At 37.1% G+C, this 22953-nt stretch overlaps 1 protein-coding gene and 1 long non-coding RNA gene across 13 annotated transcripts; one reads left to right on the top strand and one right to left on the bottom strand.

The window, feature by feature from the left end:
• Positions 1-15838: 15838 nt before the first annotated feature.
• LOC118487115 lies at positions 15839-20125 on the bottom strand. The gene is made up of 3 exons (XR_004880281.1): positions 20033-20125; positions 19535-19642; positions 15839-15880 (listed from the first exon to the last, which is right to left on the bottom strand). It is a non-coding gene; the product is annotated as an uncharacterized LOC118487115 (long non-coding RNA).
• On the top strand, positions 19408-22777 carry LOC110921287 (U2 small nuclear ribonucleoprotein A'-like). Of its 12 annotated transcripts, none has more exons than XR_002582346.2 (7): positions 19412-19602; positions 19729-19769; positions 20113-20175; positions 20256-21531; positions 21688-22212; positions 22478-22524; positions 22613-22777. XR_002582346.2 is itself a non-coding variant. In XM_022165580.2 (3 exons), the coding sequence occupies exons 1-3, from the start codon at positions 19521-19523 to the stop codon at positions 20227-20229; spliced, it is 240 nt and encodes a 79-aa protein (XP_022021272.1). In that variant the 5' UTR covers positions 19408-19520; the 3' UTR covers positions 20230-20245. The 12 variants fall into 12 exon arrangements, 1 of the variants encoding a protein (XP_022021272.1); XR_002582352.2 differs by having other exon boundaries at positions 19413-19602; positions 22166-22212; XR_002582349.2 differs by having other exon boundaries at positions 19413-19602; positions 22039-22212.
• Positions 22778-22953: the final 176 nt, after the last annotated feature.

Here is a 22953-nt window from a genome sequence, read left to right as displayed (position 1 = left end):
TTTCCTTCAAATGGTAAAATAGATTGTGAAACTTGTTTTCTTGCCAAAAGCCATCGACAATCTTTTAAACCTAGCAATACTAAAGTCGATTTACCTTTTTCATTAATCCATTCTGACGTATGGGGTCCTGCTCCCATTATAGGGGGCAGGGTTTTCGGTTTTTTCTAATATTCGTGGATGATTGCACTCGCATGACATGGGTATATTTTTTAAAAAACAAATCCGAAGTTTATGAGAAATTTGCCACGTTTTATGCCATGATTCACACTCAATTCAAAAGGGGAATTCAAATCCTTCGATCTGATAACGGGGGGAGGGGAATTCGTCAATACATCCATGAAACAATTCTTTAAAACTAAAGGTTTAGTTCATCAAACCACTTGTTCTCATACCCCCGAACAAAACGGTGTTTCCGAACGAAAAAACCGTATTCTTCTTGAAATGACTCGAGCTCTTCTAATAGAATCCCATGTACCTACATCATTCTGGCCGGAGGCAGTTGCAACCTCTGTGTATCTCCTAAATCGGCTTCCCACCAAAGCTCTTAAGTTTAAGACTCCTCTAGATTGCTTATCCAAGTTTGCCAATATCCCCCATCCTCTTACACTTGAACCTCGAATACTGAGAACCCTGAACTTCCTATATCTTATAACTATGAGATAACAGGGGAACACATAGAACCGACAACAACAGAGCATACAAAACTGGTCGAACAAGAAGTTGAACATGTTGAACCAGTTGTTGAACATGTTGAACCAGTTGCAGCAGATACAACAGGAAGATACTTTCTCCCTCCAAGGGAAAATAGAGGAGTTCCTCCCAAGAGATACTCACCAGAAAAGGTGGCTCCAAGGTCTAGATACCCTGTGGCAAACATTGCTACTAGGAATTTGTCCAAGGAAGCTAAAGCATTTGCCACTGCCTTGTGCTCTGAACAAACACCATCTACAACACAAGAAGCCTTGGAATCGAAAGAATGGAAAAAGGCCATGGAGACAGAAATGGAAGCACTCAAGAAAAATAACACATGGGATAAATGTACTCTTCCACCAGGAAAAAAAACAGTGGGATGCCGTTGGGTGTTTTCAATTAAACATAGGCCTAATGGCACGATTGAAAGATACAAAGCACGACTGGTTGCCAAGGGGTATACTCAAACTTATGGAATTGACTACTCTGAAACCTTCTCCCCAGTAGCCAAAATCGACATAATCAGAGTTCTTTTCTCAATTTCCGCCAATAAAGGTTGGCATCTTCATCAATTTGATGTAAAAAATGCCTTCCTACACGGAGAACTGAATGAGGAGGTCTATATGGAGGCCCCACCGGGATTCAATGAGAATTTCAAGCCTGGAGAAAAAAGTCGGTTAAAGAAATCTCTTTATGGGCTCAAGCAGTCTCCTAGATCTTGGTTTGGGAGGTTTACCCTAGCTATGAAGAAATATGGCTTCAAACAAAGCAACTCTGACCATACTTTATTTTTGAAACGAAGGGGCAATCTTGTGACATGCATAATTATCTACGTTGATGACATGATACTTACAGGGAACGATGAAGAAGAAACGACAACATTAAAAGATAAGGTATTTGCAGAGTTCGAGATGAAAGACCTGGGAAGATTAAAATATTTCCTTGGTATTGAAGTTCTAAGATCTAAACAAGGGATTTTATCTGTCAGAAAAAATATATTCTTGATTTCTTAGCAGAAATCGAAATGATAGAGTGCAAACCTGCAGAAACCCCAATGATGGTTAACCACGGCCTACACATGGAAGACGGAGCAGAATTGGCAGATAAAGAGAGATATCAACGAATGGTGGTAAAACTAATATACCTCTCCCACACTCGTCCAGATATAGCTTATGCAGTAGGAGTGGTGAGTCAGTTTATGCACCAGCCCCAAACAAGTCACATGGAAGCAGTTTTAAGAATCATCAGGTATCTCAAAGGAACGACGGGTCATGGTATACTTTTCAAATCAAATGGGCACTTAGAAATCCAAGGATATACAGACACCGACTGGGCATGAGCTAAAGGAACAAGAAGGTCAACCTCAGGATACTTTACCATGGTCGGAGGAAATCTAGTCACCTGGAGAAGCAAAAAACAAAAGGTAGTCGCTCTCTCTAGTGCAGAAGCCGAGTTCCGAGGGATTGCACGTTGCTTAGCAGAAATTCTATGGATATACAAGCTCCTAACTGAGATTGGCTTTCCCCCCACTACAGCAACTAAAATCATATGCGACAACAAAGCTGCTATACAAATCTCAGAAAATCCAGTCCAACATGATCGAACAAAACACGTTGAAGTTGATAGACACTTCATCAAAGAAAAGCTAGAAGCAAGGATAATAGAACTACCATATGTCCAATCAAAAGACCATTTAGCAGACATACTAACAAAGGCTGTTAATGGGAGAGTCTTCGGCGAATGCTTAGACAAGTTGTGTATTGGAAACCCCACTACTCAACTTGAGGGGGAGTGTTAGAAAGGGAAGTCAAACTTCGGAGAAAAATTAGAGACCATCACATCCTTAACAAAAATAAGGAGGTGACAGCTGCATATTGATAGCAAATCAACAGCCGGATCCTATGCACTATTTCCTTTTATTTTTTCATTTTATATAAGTGGTCGTGCTGTGTTTCTGAGATGTACACAAAAATTATGAAATACAAGTTTTCAGTAATCCTCTCTGATTTACAACAGAGAGGAGGGGACAGGTTAGGGTTTAAGACCATGGGGTATGGTGGGACTTGGGTTGGGCATTTGGTGACACGTGGATCTTGAATATTACAAACCCAAAGCCAAGTTTTCAAGGGGTATGGTTGGGGCTTGGGTTGGGCGTGGCTGGGCGGGTTGCATAGTCACATCAACAATTTTTTTTAATATATATTTATATTTATAACTACATAAAAAATAAACATACATATTTTTTTTAAATACATAAACATACATAATAATTATCAAAAAAAAAACAGTCATTCTTCATCGTCTTCGTTGGTTTCGAACCCAGGAACCGTTGAAACATGTTCCACCAAATCAGCTCGAAGGTTCTGATGTATATCCCTTGACTTTATTAAAAATTCATTTGCCGCTTTATCTTCGTCTGTCACGTTACCTGGTTGGAGTCAACATGTAATGCCCATAAATTTAAAATCATTATTCTAGAAATAAAAAGAATAATAGTAATTATAAACCACTAGAAAACCCTAATTAAGACACCCAAGCATGTCAATCAAGCAAGTAGGTAGGCATGTCAATCAAGCAAGTAGGTAGGCATGTCAATCAAGCAGGTAGGTAGGCATGTCAATCAAGCAAGTAGGTAGGCATGTCAAGCAGGTAGGTAGGCATGTCAAGCAGGTAGGTAGGCATGTCAATCAAGCAGGTAGGTAGGCATGTCAAGCAGGTAGGTAGGCATGTCAATCAAGCAGGTAGGTAGGCATGTCAATCAAGCAGGTAGGTAGGCATGTCAAGCAGGTAGGTAGGCATGTCAAGCAGGTAGGTAGGCATATCAATCAAGCAGGTAGGTAGGCATGTCAAGCAGGTAGGTAGGCATGTCAAGCAGGTAGGTAGGCATGTCCCAAAAATTAGTATAAATAGAGGACATTGGGACTTGATCTGGGAAGTTGAAACGACGCTCATAAGTTCTGTGTACGTCGAGTTATAGTTATATCAGTCCACAACACACACTAATTCACGAAGTGCTGCCACAATCAGGGTAATAACTCGATCGCTATTACGATTCATTTTCCGACTGATCAATATATCCAATGGATGTTTAAGTGCCGCCCACATTAGGGTTATACTTTGTCGTTCGTCGTTAATTCGATGGATGAGTTTAAGTATCGTACTTTGTCGTTCGTCGTTAATTCGATGGATGTTTAAGTATCGCACTTTGTCGTTCGTTGTGAGAATTTGATCTCGTGAGTTATCGTAAATGCTGTATTAAGTTACTAACCTAGTTTGTGTGCATGTTATTTAAATTAGGTTAAAAGACTAATCAGTAGTCTAAACTCTGCCCATATAAATCTAAAAGATTAGCACAAGGTAGCTTCACTTTGGAGTTATTAAGGTACGGATCCTTACCCCACTCTTTATTGTTTCATATTCAAGTTGTTATAAACCACTAAATTACTATATCTGTTAAAAACTCCTCACGTCTTTGATTATCGATTCATTTGACAGTCCGTTCGATTCCTATCCTAATAATTTAATTTAGCTTTCATGTCATGCGATAGTATTATGTTATACTCATTATCGCATGTTCCAAAATATGTTCCGTTTTGTTATGAAAATAAGTTTTATAAGTTATATGAATAAGACCATTTGTACTCTGATACCCTGAGTATCGCTTCTCGTGGAGTGTCCCACGAGCATGTTGTTGCGGCATCGACATCATGTGCTCCATCCGTGACGGAGAGATCAGTTCACGGCGTCTCTTAAGTACAGGTGTGGTACATAAGGCTATTAGGAGGCGTATGGATCGATCCTAGAATTTAAGTATAAGGAGGTGGATAACGGGTATGCCAATTCGCCATCTCATGTGATAATTATGCAGGAGTAGCTACCTGTGTATTGTCACATTTTAAGTTTGCTCATGGGTACATCCGTAAGATATGATTATGAAATTATGTTCTTGCATCGTATCATTTTCGCATAAAGTTCCATCCGGTTAAGATTTCATATAAAGCATTATTGGTTATTTGAGCCTAAAATTCCGTACAGAGCATTCGGCTCATTCCGTAAATTTTTTTTATATACAGGTCCACAGGTTACTTTGGGAGGGGAAAAGAGAGAAGAATAAAGCCTAGGAATAAATCTGAAGATGTTAGTTAATTAAGATGAATGTATCCGCTTGTATATTAATCTTAATTTTAAAGGGTCGTGTGGTTGTATCCTTATCAAATAAATAAATGGAATTATGACTTTTGGTTATGTTACCGTTATTGTGACACGTCAGCCCTTCCAGGTTGGGGTGTTACACATCATCATCATAGTAGGTTACGACCGCTCTACCTTCATCCTCCAAAATCATGTTGTGAAGAATGATACATGTGTACATCACGTTTCCAATTTGATCCCTGTCCCATAGTCGACAAGGCATTGCCAATATTCGCCACCTTTTCTTCAAAACACCGAATGCTCGCTCGACGTCTTTACGTGCATCCATTTGGACCCTGTTAAACTTTAATCTCTTTGGATCTGAGGTACCGTGTCTTGTGAACAATTTTACGAAAACCCCCCACTCTGGGTAAATCCTATCAACTAGGTAGTACCCGTACATGTACTCAACCCCATTTACAAAGAAAGTTCCTTTAGGTCCTATACCATTTACCCGATCATTGAAAAGAGGCGAGTGGTTTATGATGGTAATATCATTATTGTAGGATCGGTTTCACGACCTGAATGAGTCGTTCGGAAGAGCTCTAATCCGTTTCAGAGGCGGAAACTAAGAAACGAACTTGAAAGCAGCTAGAAAATCACTTTAATCCTCTTTTTCATTCAATAAACAACGTTTACAATGAGAGGAAATACCGGCAGCACCTCGGTATCAAATTACACGTTCGTTACAAATGTCATCGTTTGAGATCTATTTATAGACTAACCCTGACCGTTTGAACATGCTCAAACGGTCACTAAATCATTCAAACGAGTGACTCTCAAACGGAACCCAATCTCAAACGAGCAACATCATTTCAAACGGAACCCTCTGACTTCAAACGGCCAACCTTCATTCAAACGGCCAACCTTCAAATTCTTGATTCCTGATGTCATCTGTGAAGTCATGCTTGATTGGATCTTCAACAAATCCGAGACTCGACATAAGACGAAGACGACTGATGACTGCACCAACAGACTCCCCCTCAGATGTTGACGAGTCTTAAGTGTCGAGTCTTCACAATCTTTAGTCGTAATCTGTCTCTAGGCTTCACTCTCAGACATTTCTTGCAGGTCTTCAGACTCCCCCTTGCGATATGCTGGCATTTCTTTAGATCATCAGCATCATCAGCTTTAGGATCGTTGTCTGGCTTTCCTACTAGCAACTTTTCATCCTATCCTGCAAAAAACTCTACCTCAAAGTAAATTTCTCTCACATACATATTTCAAATGTAAACACTCGCACTATTCAGACTCTCTATCAAAACAATTACAGATCTTCCAGCCTAATGAACAATTTTAGGGTTAGATTATGAAAACATTAAATTCCAAACAAACACTCCCCCTCAAATATTTCTCATCATGTTTAGCACTTGTAATTTTGAAAATCTGCTTTTCAATATCAGTTGTCGAAAATCTTTTTGAAATTTTTTTTTCAAGATTTATGCTAAAACACACCAAAATTTTTTTTTCCGATTTTCAGAAAGAAAGTAAAACAGAAACAAAATATTTACAAACATTATTTTTGTGAGTTCGTGCAAGAGGATCATATCAGTTTTTGAGACATATCATCAACACCATTAAGCTTTAAACATTCTCAGTTCTAAATAATTTACCTAGATTGTTAGTATGTTTGTCCACTTAAATTTTCACACAAATTTCAATTGATTCGAGATACGATATTAATGTTTTTGAAACTTGAACTTAATTGTGTATCACTCCACTTGAATATCCTCCCGTATCCAGATCTCAATGTTTAGATTTACAGGTAAATATACTACAACTGATATCTGTATATAAATTAGGGGATATGCGAGGGCTGAGGAATCTCAGGTCGATACTTCCGTATGCGCAGAGAGATATCAGCTTCGATTTTTTGGTGTGTCCCCTTTAGGAGATCTTTTAGCTACAACAACTGATTATCAATTTTATTGTCTAAACAGTTGAGGGCTTTATGCCATGTTTCAAGCATTTTGTAGCAAATATTATCCGGGGACTAGGTCAGAACTTCCATTCAGCAGAAGTCCCGGGATAATACCCCACATATCACAGAGTATAAAAACCTAGTATATCAGAAAAAAAACCTTTCAAACGAGATTTTAGGGGTTACCTATATATTCAAGAATAGTTACCCACAAATCAAGCAAGTTTGTTTTAGCTTTATATCTCGTTTCAATTTACTAAGTGTGCGAAAATCTACTTACACATCCACAGTAAGATTGTTTATCACATTTAAACATTTCATATCTTTAGCGTGTTGTGATAGTCCACTGATGTACTATCATTTCCTCTTTTATGCAACGAAAACTCGTTTTTCAGTTTTATCATGTTTTTGGCTTTTTCAAATTTTCTGATGTTTTTGGATTTTCTAAAAATTCTTACTCCCCATAAAATTCAAATACATCTAATGAAAATTGAAAACAAACTATACAGAACATGACAACTGATATCGAATCACCTCAATTCGCCATTCGCTTGGCATAAACAATTAGAACTCGCCCTCACAACAAACTATTTTCTCATTTAGATTTCAAAACACTTAAGTTTGTTTTAATCAAAATGGTTTTTCTGGAAAATAAGTTTGATTGATTTTATCACTTGTAGATTTATCAATAACAAGTTCGGGGTTGTGATTCATCATATTGTCTTACCAATCTTGTGAATGATAGTTAAATCAAGTTCAATTTAATGACCTTGATTCAACCACTTGTAAGATCAACCAAGTACAAATTCTGAATCACTTATAACAATCACCAACATACAACTCAAGCCTGTTTTTCAACCAATTACCATCTGTTGGTTGAATTCTCAAGGTGCCGATTCCTACTCCTCGCTTACAAACCTGGGAGTTCCGGCAATTCCTGCAACTACTCAAATATAGATTCAGAAAAATGCCGATTCATGATCCACGATTACCAACTTGGGATCTCCGGCATGTCAGGATTTTATTCTTTGAAAAATATATCCACCCAAGCCTGACCTTCCTTGGGTGTAACAACATCTTCTTCTTCTTTACTTTTAACGGACCTGTGAACACCTCTTTTGGCAGCGTAAAATTCTTCAACACCTTTGGCCTTACCATTGACCATGTTGCCAAAAATACGTTTCACATTTCCGTTGAAAGTCTTTTCAACATCAAATTTCTTCTTGTCAGAATAAAATTGATTTGAAATTTCGACTTTTCCAACTTTCTTCATAAAATTTTCAACACGCAACGGTGGAAAATTTTCATCATTCATAGTTGGAACTTTTCTCTCAACCTTTTTTACAACACTTGGCTCCTCTGATTTTATGGAATCAGATTCATCACCAGACTTGTTACCTGAACCTTTTACAACCCATTACTGACTTGTGGCATTGTCTATTCTTTTTTAAGCACTCTGTGAACATTCTCCCTTCTCAAAGATTGAATTTTCAAAGCCAGTGAACTTCCAGGTTGACAGTTCAGTCTTTTCAACCACTTTCTTTTTCATTTTGCCAGAAACTTCCAGTTTTGGCTTGAAGGTCTTTGGACAATCCTTCGCCACATGACCAACAATCTTACACTGAAAACACGTTCTCTTCTCGATTTTCTTTGGAATTTCATTTTTCTTCAGTTCTTCTTGCTTCTTGGCAAGGAATTCCCGATTTGACTGCTTTTTGAATGATTTTTCTTTTTCAGCTTCTGTCGTTTTTCCTGAAACAAATACAGTTTTTTGTATTATAAACTTTTTCATTTTTATAGTTTTTCGGTGGAACAAAACCAAGATCTTTCTTTTTGAAATTACGATTATGGTTTGATTTCTTTTGGAAATTATAACCACAATTGTAACCCATTTTCTTGTTAATTCTTTGTTGAACTCTTGAAGTGTATTGTTTAGGTTTTCCGGAAAGATTTAAATCTTTTATTTCAGAAATATTAATTTATGTTATTTTGAAAACCTTTTGAATCATTTTAAATCTGACACTTCTTATTGGAAAACTCTTGTCAGAATATAATTTGTCAGAACCTTTCAAAGTATATGCCACTTTGACCGATTCATCATTCAAATTAGATTTCGAAAGTAAAAATTCTTTATCATAAACCCGTTTGTCCTTATTGAATGTCGGCTTTGACGCATTCGACCCAGACTTTGACTCGGTTTTGGACTCCTGTTTTGACACCTCACTGTCATCTTTTTCTAACACCTGATCGATCACACTTTTTATCAACTTTGACTCATGATCAGTGTCAGATGACGTATACGTGACATCGATATTTTCTGGCAAGTTATCCGATGGTCCAGACTCCCATTGCAAATTGATAGCTTTATTGACTCTTTCAGAATTTGGATTTCGAGGCATAAATCCATTTTCGACCGGGGGCGGACATCTATTATAGACCACACTTGATTTCTTACCAGAAGATTTCACTTTTCCTTCATCTTCAGTCACAGCTTTCTCTTCTTCAGACATTTTCATTTCTTCAAACGTCTTCAAATTCTCCACTACGGGATAAATCCTGTCAACAACAAAAGAAGAACATGAGTAACTGTTTAACAACTTTTTAACTTTCTCAGTCTCTATCTTCTGTGTTGCCAGCTCTAATTCTAAATCAGCACATTTTTTGATATAAAAGTTAGCATCATCCAGCTGTCTAAGATATGCTACTTTCAAAGTATTCATCGCCATTGCTTGTTCACCACTCGAATCAGTATATTTGTTGATTTCTCTGTTCATTGTGTCATACGATTCTTTCAACTTGTGAATATTGTGCAACAACTCATTGTTTTGTTTGATTAACGAATCACAGTTCATGCACTTTTCAGAAACTTCAACTCGTTCTGCATCAATCTTCACTTCATATTCTGGAACTTCTTTGACACTTCTGCTTGATTGTAAAAACTCAGCTCTTTTTCTTTTTTCAGCTTTCGCTTCGGTCTTCAATCTCTCTTCCTCTTCTTCCTCTTCTTTGTTCTTCCTTCGTCTTTCTTCAGCAGCTTCCATGACTTTTCTGCACCTTTCTGCACATTTCAAATCATAAGCATTAGCAAAGAAAGCATGGGAAGTGTTTTTGGACATCTCTTTGGCCATGAGATCTTGATCCGGACAAAAATCATCCCAAGTAAAACCTTCAGCCAACTTCTCATCATCTTGTTCAACCAAACACACTTTGCTGTCTTTCGGAAGATTCTTTTCCCAGGTAAAATTATCATATTTTCCCTGACTAACAACACATGCCTTTCTATCAATCACATCTCTCCCATTAGCTGTTTGTGCCTGTTGCTGTGCTGGTGGTGTGATTTGATGATAGATGGCCTTCTTGTGATAGTCGTTTTTTCCAAAAGGATTCTGGGCTCCGGTAGCTTCACGGTTTTTGCACTCCCTCTTGAAATGCCCCTTTTCCCTGCAACGAAAACACGTAACTTTAGATTTATCAAAACCCAAAGCTGAAACGTTTGCATCACGAAAATCATCACGGCCTGTAATTTGTTTAAACTTTACAGTACGTCTCATCACACTCGCCATACACCATTTGATATCCATCAATTCCATTTCCTCAGCATCGATTTGATCGTAATCCTCTTTCGTGAGCATTGGATTTCCGATCTTTCCTGCAACAAAGCAACTATAAGACTCTAAAATCATCCCTAACAAAGACATTTGATTTTTTGCAATTTCTTCAGTGTAGTCTTGATCATTTTCAAGACTTAACACAAATGTTACACTGAAGTTTTCTTCCATTCTTTGTTACAGAGATATTAGGATCGTATGATGAAACTCTTGTGCTGTTTGATCCTTGAGATGCCTTCTTCTCAGGAGAATCTTTAACACTGTAAGCAGTTTCGATCTTTAGAGAATACTTTGTAGAATCAGTAGCACCACTCTTATAGTACAAACTGATATCCTGTTCTCCATCATAGTTTTTCATTCTAGCGATCTTCCTCTGCTCCCTCTCCTGAGCTTCCAGATGCTTGATAAAATCTCCCAGTGTCATTTTCTTATAATCTCTTTTGTTTGACCGCAGCATCATCAGAAATGTTCCCCACACTACAAAAAAAAGTCCATTTAGTGGCACACACTTCTAGTGGCATTTAGCTTTTGTGCCACTTATTTAGGTTTTAGTGGCACTTTATGTGTGCCACATTTGCTTAGCACACGTTTTTAGTAGCATTTAGTCCTTATGCCACTAATTTATATTTTTAATGATACTTTCCATATGCCACTAAAGTTGTCACACCCCCAAATAACCACCTAGGGCATATCCCTATTGGAGGTGCAACGATCCAACAAAGAGCCACCAACCATATCAAACACAAGTTATAATGTATTGAAATACCCAATTGAAAGAAATGTATCGTTTGAAAAGTTAAACCAAAACCAAAGTATTGAGCGGAAGCATAAATGTATAAGTGTGTAAATGTATCGAAACCAAATCAATGTAATTGTTTATCATGACCACAACCACTCCAGCAGCATCAGACGGCAAGCTCCCAAGTTCCTTCAATAATTACCTACAAGCATGCAACAAGTGTGTCAGACTACGCTGGTGAGTTCAAGGTTTTTGTTAACAAGTTATGTTACCATATGTATGTTAATACGATTTAACACTGCGATACAATGTTGCTCATGCTAGATACCCTAGGGAATGTGCCCATATGTATCCGGGGAATGGGTACCCCTTAACGATCGTTTGCTATGTTGCCTTCGTTAGATACCCTAGGGAGAGTGCCCATATGTATCCGAGGAGTGTGCCTCTAACAACCATAGCCATACCCAGATAATTAGTTCACGCCCGTCCTTACGGCCCGGTGTGAGGTTTCCCACCTAATAGCGCTATCAACTAATCACCCCCATTGCCCTCCAGGCAATAACCAAAACCGATTAAGTTATTTACCCAATGTTTCCCTTCCAAATGTTTACCAGTTGTCCCAAACCACCGGGACGCATGCTTGAGAAAATGCAATGAACTCACCTTGATTTGCTCGGCAGAATATTTCACTTGTTAATTAATTCAATACTCGCGACCTAGGAGAGTGTTTGGTAATGATCAGTTTTACAGTTTGTTTACACATAGATCACATCAGTGGTTGTCACGTATGGCACGTATAACAGTTAAGCAACAATTCAAGCAAGAACAATGATTATTCAAACAGTTGATCCAATAGTACATAGTATCGAGTAGCCCAACCTAATATTAAATTATCAGCCCACTTCATTAACCCATAGTGATTGTTTTATCATTGACCCAATCTTTTTTATCACAAATAATCTAGTCCATGACCTGTTAATATAAACACCTAATTATATCATATAGTCTTGAGTTTATGAATTCCTGTTCGACTATCACATAATAAGCAAACAACTATGATCATGCAAAACAATCAATGCCACTCCAAACAACACCAATAATCATTCTGATCATACTAATTCACGTAATCCATTTAACATACATCTCGGCCCACTGAATGTGTATATATATATATATATGTGTGATTTATTTGTTGTGTAATAACTATTAACTAATACCCAAGCTCAAGGTTCCCAGTTGATGATTACCAGCCATCAGTCAACAGTCCATTGATTACCCCCGGCCCACTTTCCTAACACATGTACAGCCCAGCCGAACCGACTGATTCCGGCTGCTTGTAACCGAGCCCAGTTCCAGTTGTGGCCCAAACAAATAAATCGATGCAAGCAATGATCAACAGTAACAACATTCGCACATGGTTTAATATCATAACCCACCACATAATTCTTTTCAAAAATATGTTTATCAATTTAAGCCATAGCGACTTTCTTAACAATTCATCCAACCCACCAGATTATAAACGATTGACATAAAAACTGAAATCATATCTTATGATACCCATATAGTTTATAACTCAGAATTAATCATCAAGAAATCAATTAACTATCTTAAGCATAGCATCCTGTTACGTTTCAATAGGCTACATATATATATATACATCCACTTAATCACACATAACAAGATCGACCGATAAGAACGAGCAAGATCAGTATCCAGCAATTAAAACTAACGTGACATGAATTTACTAACCCGGAAAGGTTTGATCAGTAGGCTGAAGTCTCGAAGGTGGGGGGGGGGTCTGCTTCTAATTCCGTGCGATCAGGAGAAGCTTAGGGTTTGTTGTATTGTGAATTTGTGTGAGGCAAGGAAGTTACGTAACATGATATTAACATTAATAGTCTTTGGGGTCGGTTAATCACATTAGGCCGAAGTGGGCTTCAAGCCAACAAAGTTTGGGCTTTGGACAGCATATTGGGCTAGGAGCATGTGTGGGTTAAAACGAGAGGGGGAGGGGATTCTCCTGCCATCGCAAGTCAAGGGTGGGGAAGTAGGGTTTGATAACTTGATTGTGTATAATATGAGGATGTTACGTACAAGTAAAAAATAGGGTCAATTCCTTAAGTAAGTAGGGCGAATTCCTTTTTAATCAAGATATACATACTGGGCCTAATCTATCTTGTTAACACAACCGGCCCAGATTAAATTAGAATACACATGAGAAGAGCAGCAACATTTATATTTGTTGTAATGTGTATACGTACATGGGGTGGGAGGGGAATTTGGTTTGGGTTTAGATTAGTTATGTAATTTATTTATTTATTATTATTATTATTATTTTTACATATGAATAAATAATAATAAAGATTTATAATTAACCAACTAACATAGAAGTATAATATTCACGCTAAGGGTTCGGGCCTCAAAAGTTTCGAGTTATGCAGGTCATGTCAAGGTTCAAACGGTTCGGGTTGGTTCAGTTTGGTTTCGACTACACGTTTGCACACTATAAAAGAAACCGTTTTTACTTCGAAGTTACGGGTTGTCACATCATCCCCAACTTGAAAGAAATTTCGTCCCGAAATTTAGCAAACGGTCACTGAGGAAGCTAGTTTTGTTAAGCGTTTTCGCGGGGTGTCACATCATCCCCAACTTGAAAGAATTTTCGTCCCGAAAATTTGAATCATGATATTTTAAAATGATAGTTGCAAGTTCATTGCTAAAGAGAGCGTGAAGGCATATGACGGTAAAATGAAATGAGATAAAATCAAACTACATGATTGAGATAACAGCTGATGACAATGAGATTCAATTGTTCATTCGTACAAGTTATAGGAGATTATATATATAGGTATGGAGTAGCCAATTGTCGAAGCAACAAATCGATTTCGGCAAGAGTTGGTGCACATAAGTGTGACTATCAAAAGTTATTGGAAGTCGCTTACAATGTAAGTATACATAGAAGTAAAGAAATGACGCAATTTCAAAATGAATTATGGTATTAAATTCTGGTGATTTAGTTTCCTTTCGCGAGTAAGATGATGTTCATATTGTACCTAGTTTCCAGGTATAGTTGCCGTTACCGAAGTGATATTAATGTTAATGATTTAGTAGGTGAAGCTACTATGGCTTGAAGAGAATATGATTCATTGGAGTGAATTCGTATACTGGGGTTTTAATTAGAGATCGAGTTAGGCAAACAAAGGAAAAACACTAACACATGTCAATTTTGTGCTTGCTCTTAAGTAGAAACACAAGTTGAGTTAATAGGAGCTTGATAATGAAGAATGTTGTGACAGGTTATGCTAAGCTCAAGAGATGCTCACAAAAGTTGAAATACGAGTGTGTCATACATCTGTATGGCATTGCCTGATGCATTTAACATGTGCGACCGGGGGGGGGGGGGTTGTTGCACTAAATACAACTTAGGTGAGCTATACGCCTTCGAATTTGGGGACTTGCAAAAAGGCAGTATTTAGTTATCATGGATGTTGTATATTAAGTAGCCAACACTTCACGAAGCAAGTGTATCTAATGTATATCTAGAGCTTACCAGAATTGAGGCGAATGTCGTACATCATAAACGAAGGGTCGACGAAATAAACCGAACTGGAAATGTGTTAAGGTAGTTTGTTACAGGCTAAAATGCTCAACCCTAAAATCACGTGTGTTGGGTGCACCACCAAGATTTACTCGAAGCAAAGTATGTGAATGTGATAAAGTGAGTGTAAGAGATATATGTTTATATATGGTATCGCTACCGGCGATCAGAACTGGTGCAGTCACCCCTATCGAAGATCAAAGGTGATGCCATCGTATGTAAGAATTCGAGAAAGAAAATATAATTTCTTGGAACAGGTGATTCAAGCAATTCAATCAATCGATTGGATGAAAACTCAAGTTAGGCATTAATCCCTATTTCAGACTGGTATCATCTTGACTCGTTCGTTCAGAGGGAAAAGAGATTTTCAGTTGATATTGATCGTGATATTTTGGTCGCAGTTGGTTGTAGTAGATGACCAGCCTGGTAAGCCGCTAGGGCTTCAGCTACACGAGTGTTGATCAAGTCGGTTAATTCGGCCTGGGTCATAGCAATGTGACCACGTCCACTCATGGTTCTAAATAAGAGAAGGGAACTATCTTAAGGGTCGAAATGAGGTAAAAGTCGAGTATCACATTGAAATCTACAAACTACCAAGTTTACACACAATAGGGCAGAACCCTTCCCACGCCCGTTAAGCCTCACTGGGACTTGCATGCACCTCGCGTTATTATTATGTGTGCACCCATAATAATAAGGTAATTTGCATGCTCATCTCAGTGCCTCTTAACTTGCGCTAAAAGGTTCCCCACATTCAAATAGCAAGCGAAAGGTTTTATATGATCAAGAATCACAATAGTCGAAGGGTAGTGTCACACTAACAATTCAAATAACAGGGGTTGGTAATATAATGGCTCATCCCCAAATAACCACCTAGGGCATATCCCTATTGGAGGTGCAACGATCCAACAAAGAGCCACCAACCATATCAAACACAAGTTATAATGTATTGAAATACCCAATTGAAAGAAATGTATCGTTTGAAAAGTTAAACCAAAACCAAAGTATTGAGCGGAAGCATAAATGTATAAGTGTGTAAATGTATCGAAACCAAATCAATGTAATTGTTTATCATGACCACAACCACTCCAGCAGCATCAGACGGCAAGCTCCCAAGTTCCTTCAATAATTACCTACAAGCATGCAACAAGTGTGTCAGACTACGCTGGTGAGTTCAAGGTTTTTGTTAACAAGTTATGTTACCATATGTATGTTAATACGATTTAACACTGCGATACAATGTTGCTCATGCTAGATACCCTAGGGAATGTGCCCATATGTATCCGGGGAGTGGGTACCCCTTAACGACCGTTTGCTATGTTGCCTTCGTTAGATACCCTAGGGAGAGTGCCCATATGTATCCGAGGAGTGTGCCTCTAACAACCATAGCCATACCCAGATAATTAGTTCACGCCCGTCCTTACGGCCCGGTGTGAGGTTTCCCACCTAATAGCGCTATCAACTAATCACCCCCATTGCCCAATAACCAAAACCGATTAAGTTATTTACCCAATGTTTCCCTTCCAAATGTTTACCAGTTGTCCCAAACCACCGGGACGCATGCTTGAGAAAATGCAATGAACTCACCTTGATTTGCTCGGCAGAATATTTCACTTGTTAATTTATTCAATACTCGCGACCTAGGAGAGTGTTTGGTAATGATCAGTTTTACAGTTTGTTTACACATAGATCACATCAGTGGTTGTCACGTATGGCACGTATAACAGTTAAGCAACAATTCAAGCAAGAACAATGATTATTCAAACAGTTGATCCAATAGTACATAGTATCGAGTAGCCCAACCTAATATTAAATTATCAGCCCACTTCATTAACCCATAGTGATTGTTTTATCATTGACCCAATCTTTTTTATCACAAATAATCTAGTCCATGACCTGTTAATATAAACACCTAATTATATCATATAGTCTTGAGTTTATGAATTCCTGTTCGACTATCACATAATAAGCAAACAACTATGATCATGCAAAACAATCAATGCCACTCCAAACAACACCAATAATCATTCTGATCATACTAATTCACGTAATCCATTTAACATACATCTCGGCCCACTGAATGTGTATATATATATATATGTGATTTATTTGTTGTGTAATAACTGTTAACTAATACCCAAGCTCAAGGTTCCCAGTTGATGATTACCAACCACCAGTCAACAGTCCATTGATTACCCCCGGCCCACTTTCCTAACACATGTACAGCCCAGCCGAACCGACTGATTCCGGCTGCTTGTAACCGAGCCCAGTTCCAGTTGTGGCCCAAACAAATAAATCGATGCAAGCAATGATCAACAGTAACAACATTCGCACATGGTTTAATATCATAACCCACCACATAATTCTTTTCAAAAATATGTTTATCAATTTAAGCCATAGCGACTTTCTTAACAATTCATCCAACCCACCAGATTATAAACGATTGACATAAAAACTGAAATCATATCTTATGATACCCATATAGTTTATAACTCAGAATTAATCATCAAGAAATCAATTAACTATCTTAAGCATAGCATCCTGTTACGTTTCAATAGGCTACATATATATATATACATCCACTTAATCACACATAACAAGATCGACCGATAAGAACGAGCAAGATCAGTATCCAGCAATTAAAACTAACGTGACATGAATTTACTAACCCGGAAAGGTTTGATCAGTAGGCTGAAGTCTCGAAGGTGGGGGGGGGGGGTCTGCTTCTAATTCCGTGCGATCAGGAGAAGCTTAGGGTTTGTTGTATTGTGAATTTGTGTGAGGCAAGGAAGTTACGTAACATGATATTAACATTAATAGTCTTTGGGGTCAGTTAATCACATTAGGCCGAAGTGGGCTTCAAGCCAACAAAGTTTGGGCTTTGGACAGCATATTGGGCTAGGAGCATGTGTGGGTCAAAACGAGAGGGGGAGGGGATTCTCCTGCCATCGCAAGTCAAGGGTGGGGAAGTAGGGTTTGATAACTTGATTGTGTATAATATGAGGATGTTACGTACAAGTAAAAAAATAGGGTCAATTCCTTAAGTAAGTAGGGCGAATTCCTTTTTAATCAAGATATACATACTGGGCCTAATCTATCTTGTTAACACAACCGGCCCAGATTAAATTAGAATACACATGAGAAGAGCAGCAACATTTATATTTGTTGTAATGTGTATACGTACATGGGGTGGGAGGGGAATTTGGTTTGGGTTTAGATTAGTTATGTAATTTATTTATTTATTTATTATTATTATTATTATTTTTACATATGAATAAATAATAATAAAGATTTATAATTAACCAACTAACATAGAAGTATAATATTCACGCTAAGGATTCGGGCCTCAAAAGTTTCGAGTTATGCAGGTCATGTCAAGGTTCAAACGGTTCGGGTTGGTTCAGTTTGGTTTCGACTACACGTTTGCACACTATAAAAGAAACCGTTTTTACTTCGAAGTTACGGGTTGTCACAAAAGTATTTGATAACTTTTAATGGTACTTTACATGTGCCACTATTTCCTAAGTGCTTCTAAATTCTGAAATCTTCTCTTAACCCTTCTTAAAACACTTTAATAAAATGTGTCTTGAAATATTTTCCCTCCTAATATTAGTTTTTCCTCTTTATGTCTCCCTCCAATATTAATTTTTCAATCACGTTTCACAAAAATTTATATTTATATTACTCTATATAAACAATTTGTGTAGCTTCTTGTGAACAGTCACTACTAGAATATCTATTTTTCTGGGCGCTTAGAAAACTTATTTTGGGCATCTAGGACCCCAAAGCGCCAAAAATATATTTGTGTAATTATAAGAAATCAAGAACCGCCCAATTTTATAAGAATAACGCCCAAAAAAGCGTATATTTCTAGGCGGTTTAGATGAGGGCCCAAAAAGACATCTTTCTAGGCGTATTAGGTGTCCCACCCAGAACCCTTTGTTTTTTCTCCACTAAACTACCAAATTTTCCAGCTAACAGTTTCAAATCTAGGGATGACAAAAATACTCGAGCCCCACGGATATACCCGAAACCCGACATAAATAGGACGAGTATACCTGATACCCGACGTGTATTGGGCCGGGTATGGGATTAGATTTATAATTTTTCGTGGGTATGGAATTAGGTGATACCCGACTCGATTACCCGAAACCACATACCCGTTTACCCGATCATATACCCGGATTTTTTAATTTATATTTTTATTTTCCATTAACCGTTGTCTGTTAGTATTTTTATTTTTGTATGTTTATAATGTGAAAAAATAAAATTTTCTTTTAGTATATGTATTTGATAATATTATTTTTATTCTGTATGTTGTAAAGTATATACATATAAGTGTATAAGTACTATAAAGTTATTATTAATTTATGATAAAAGTTATATTATGTAATGTACTTTTTTAATTTATAATTGTTGTTGTATAAATAAAACACATAATAATTGTAATAGTAAAAGAAATGTATCTGGAAACCCCAACATATATCTTTTAACAAATTAATGGGTATACCCGATACCCGAGAATAAATACCCGACAAATATCGGACAGATATTGGGTCGGGTATGAGACACAATTTAACAAGCAAGTATAAATATGAGATTACTAATACCCGACCCGAACCCAACCCATTGCCATCCCTATTCAAATCCCTCTCAAATTTTCCCCTGCTATTAATTCCCTCCCAAAATTTTGAACTCCCTCTCAAAATTTGCCCTAACTATCTCAAAATTTCCACAAACCCAAATTTTCCCAAATTCCCTCTCAAAACGAAAATGGTGAGACTTACAGCCGATTTGATATGGAAAAGCCCTCATTTCGTCAACGCTCTTTGCGAACGTGAACTCGATCTTCGAGGTTTTCATCCTTAAATCCTCTTTCACTTTTCACTGTAAACCTAATAGTTTATGATTCGCATTCAAATATACATATATTCATGTTCGTATATCTGAATTTCTTCTTTTAATTTTGTTCAATTTGCAGGAAATAAGATTCCTGAGATAGAGAATTTGGGCGCTACTGAGGTTCATCTTCTTCTTTATCCAATTTCTAGGTCACTAGACGATACGATATAGTTGACAAATCTAGCTATACATCATGTAGATGATGATACATGATGATACGTAGATAATCAAATATATATAGTTGATTAGACTATGAATGAATCCTCAATTCAAACTCTAGAGGTTTGTTTTTCACGTATGAATCGTATGATTTTTATATGAGTTTAGTTTCTATGCTATCGCTATGTGTATGTAAGTTATTATAAATCACTAGACGGTATTACCTCATTGATTAAGTGTATCGATGTTGATGATGTTTATATGTAGCTAGCAACTTTGAGTTATAGTGATTGGATGTTTTCAGGGGCGGATTTCTTTGCTTCAAGGTGAAGTATCCACAATCGGATCTGATTTGGAGGCACTCAAGGTATCCGAAGACATTTGTTTTGTTGCTGGTGGTTTTTGCTTTATAAAATTTTGAAATGGATTTGTGAACAATGAATGTAGGTTTGGGCTTCTGGATTCTCTGTTGCTTTTTGAATAGCTATGCAGGTCACCTAAATATCACAAACGTACATCTCCAAAATGAGGTCGTGAAGCAGGTTTGTCATATATTTTTGTACCTTTAATCGTGAAGCAGGTTTGTCATGTATTTTTGTACCTTTAGGAAGTCAAGTCATATGTTTTCTATTGAATATTAATGTCATCTCATGTTTTGATTTAGCAGCTGAAGGAGTCTTGTTCTCTATATGAAGGCTATGTTCCAATTAATTACAAAAAGTATTACCAAAATTAAAGTATAAGAAGCATTACAATGAGAGTATAAATGTTTTTTTTTACGAATTCTTAAACGGGTTAATGGGTTAATTTGTATTTGTATGGGTCAACCCAAACCCGAACCCTTTTTTTAAAGGGGTCATGTTTGACTAGTTGACTCAAACTAGTTTTTTTACGGTTCGTGTCAAGATTGTCATCCCTAGGTGTAGGCTAGGGATGCAAACGAGCTAAGCTACTCATGAGCTACTCGAGCTCCGCTTTTGAGCCAATCTTAAACTTTGGGTTGGCGTTGGTTGGGGTGGTGCCCCTTTAGCATGGGTATTCAGCCTGCCGTGGGGGGGGGGGGGTTAGGGTGACTTGACTGACTTTGGTTGGCTGGTTCAATATGGCTGGCTTTGGTTGGCTACTTTAATTAAAAAAATTCACATGGCTGGCCACGCCACACCCCTCATTTTTCACCATAAGCTTGTGGATCCCACCCTCACCACGTGTCGAGCAATGCCCCCAACCCAAGCCCCTCCACTCCCCGCAGTCTTAGGAAAAACATAAACAATACATTCGTTGTTACATTCAAACGTTTAATTCGGTTGAACCTCGGCTACAAAGCATCAATTAGAACAACCACTTGAAACACAATCATCATTGATAAAAGCACCTCATCTTAGTGTCTTTAGATAAATCACTACAAGTTCAAGATGATAATCTACAAAAATAAAAGGGTGGACTAGTAAAAAGAACAAAGGTTGAGGATTGCATACATGCTGCTGGATAAAATTTATAAAATGACATCTATGATTTAAAAGATGTAAACCATGTTAGGCGTGATTATTTTTTATAAAGTTGGTAACAATTTCTTCAGCAAACCTCAATTGACTTTAAGCAATTGTTTCCATGTGCATTTTAAGGCTATTATGGATCCAGCTCCTGACCCGCTGATCCGTGACTCGTGAACAACTCGATTAGCCCAACACAAGCCCCTTCAACAACTGATTTACAACATATTCAGGTGTGAGTTCTATTTTTTTAGCATTTTAGTTTTTGTTATTCAATTTCTCAAGCATACGTATTCCAGTGTTGATTTACAACATATCCAGGTGTGTGTTTTCTTTAGTTTTGCATATTTATATTCTACATGTTTCCAATAGTTTTTATGTTTTCCAAGTTATCAGTATGTACAATGGAGATAGTCTGCATATTACATTAATTTAGACCCTTTGCATTGTTGCTATTCAAAGTGACAATCGAGAAGAGTTTCCTACTATACGTGATCAGGGTTTGGAGAAGGTACACATATTGTTCTCTACTTCAATGAAAATTTAAAATAAATGTATGATTTTTATGTACACATTTTACTGTGTATATGAATATAATAAGTTCTCTTTGTCCACTATTAGGCTCGAGAGGACATTATGGTTAGTCTATTTTCAATTTGCTATTTTTATTGCAAACTTTCTTATCATACAAGATAATGGATTTACATCATATGAAACTTTTGTTACGTGCTATATTTCAGACCATGGTTGAATTGATGGGGGCACAAGTTTCGAAACCGTTGATTGCAACCAAGATTACTCATCTTATATGCTACAAATTTGAAGGTGTGTTGTATTAACTTTAATTCACTTATGCATTTTCTCTAGGTGGCTTTTTTACCGAACAAGATATTAAGAGCCTACCATATTTACAGGTATGCGTGTGTTCTATTACTCCATCTAGAGGTGTAACTTCTAGTTAGCGGGTTTTAATTGATTAAAAAAACTACATCAGTACAAAAAATAGAGATTGCATGTTTAAAGAATATACTTTGGGCATCTTTTGACCCTATTAACCCATATACCATATTTTTAGCAATGTTTTAGTTCATCAATTGACCTGTATAAGACAGAAGATAACTCAATTCGACTCATTATAAACTAAAGGGTAAACATTCTCATCATGAACTCTCTTGTTAGGTGATGGCAACTCCGACAACGAAGAGCTTAAAGTGATGTCAAAAGAAGTAAGTTTGCCTTTTATTAACTGCTCTTACATCTTTGATAGCCATGTTATCAGATCTAATTAATTTAACATGAATTGTGAAATTTCAGGTTGAGTATAGTCAGTTGGCTGATGTAGCGACAATAAGTAGTAAGTGCTGGGAACTATGAAGTGGAAGTATGCCTACTAAGAAAATGTTAACAGATGATTATTTAACTCGCATGAAGATTGTGAAAGAGATTCATGAACACAATGAAGTTTTGAGTTTTTATTCATGCACTTATTAGTTTATTTGGGTTATATGTTTGGTCATTAGATTTAGATTGACACTTATTAGACATTTAGAATCTTTGTAAGATTGATTGAACTTTTAATTGAAGTGATTATTTTATGATTTCTACATTTTATAATTTTGTATTTATTTTTTAATGTAAATAAATGATAATTGTAA

The sequence above is a fragment of the Helianthus annuus genome, chromosome 2, assembly GCF_002127325.2.
Source record: "Helianthus annuus cultivar XRQ/B chromosome 2, HanXRQr2.0-SUNRISE, whole genome shotgun sequence".
Lineage (NCBI taxonomy): Eukaryota > Viridiplantae > Streptophyta > Magnoliopsida > Asterales > Asteraceae > Helianthus > Helianthus annuus.
This window is presented reverse-complemented; position numbering and strand designations above follow the sequence as displayed.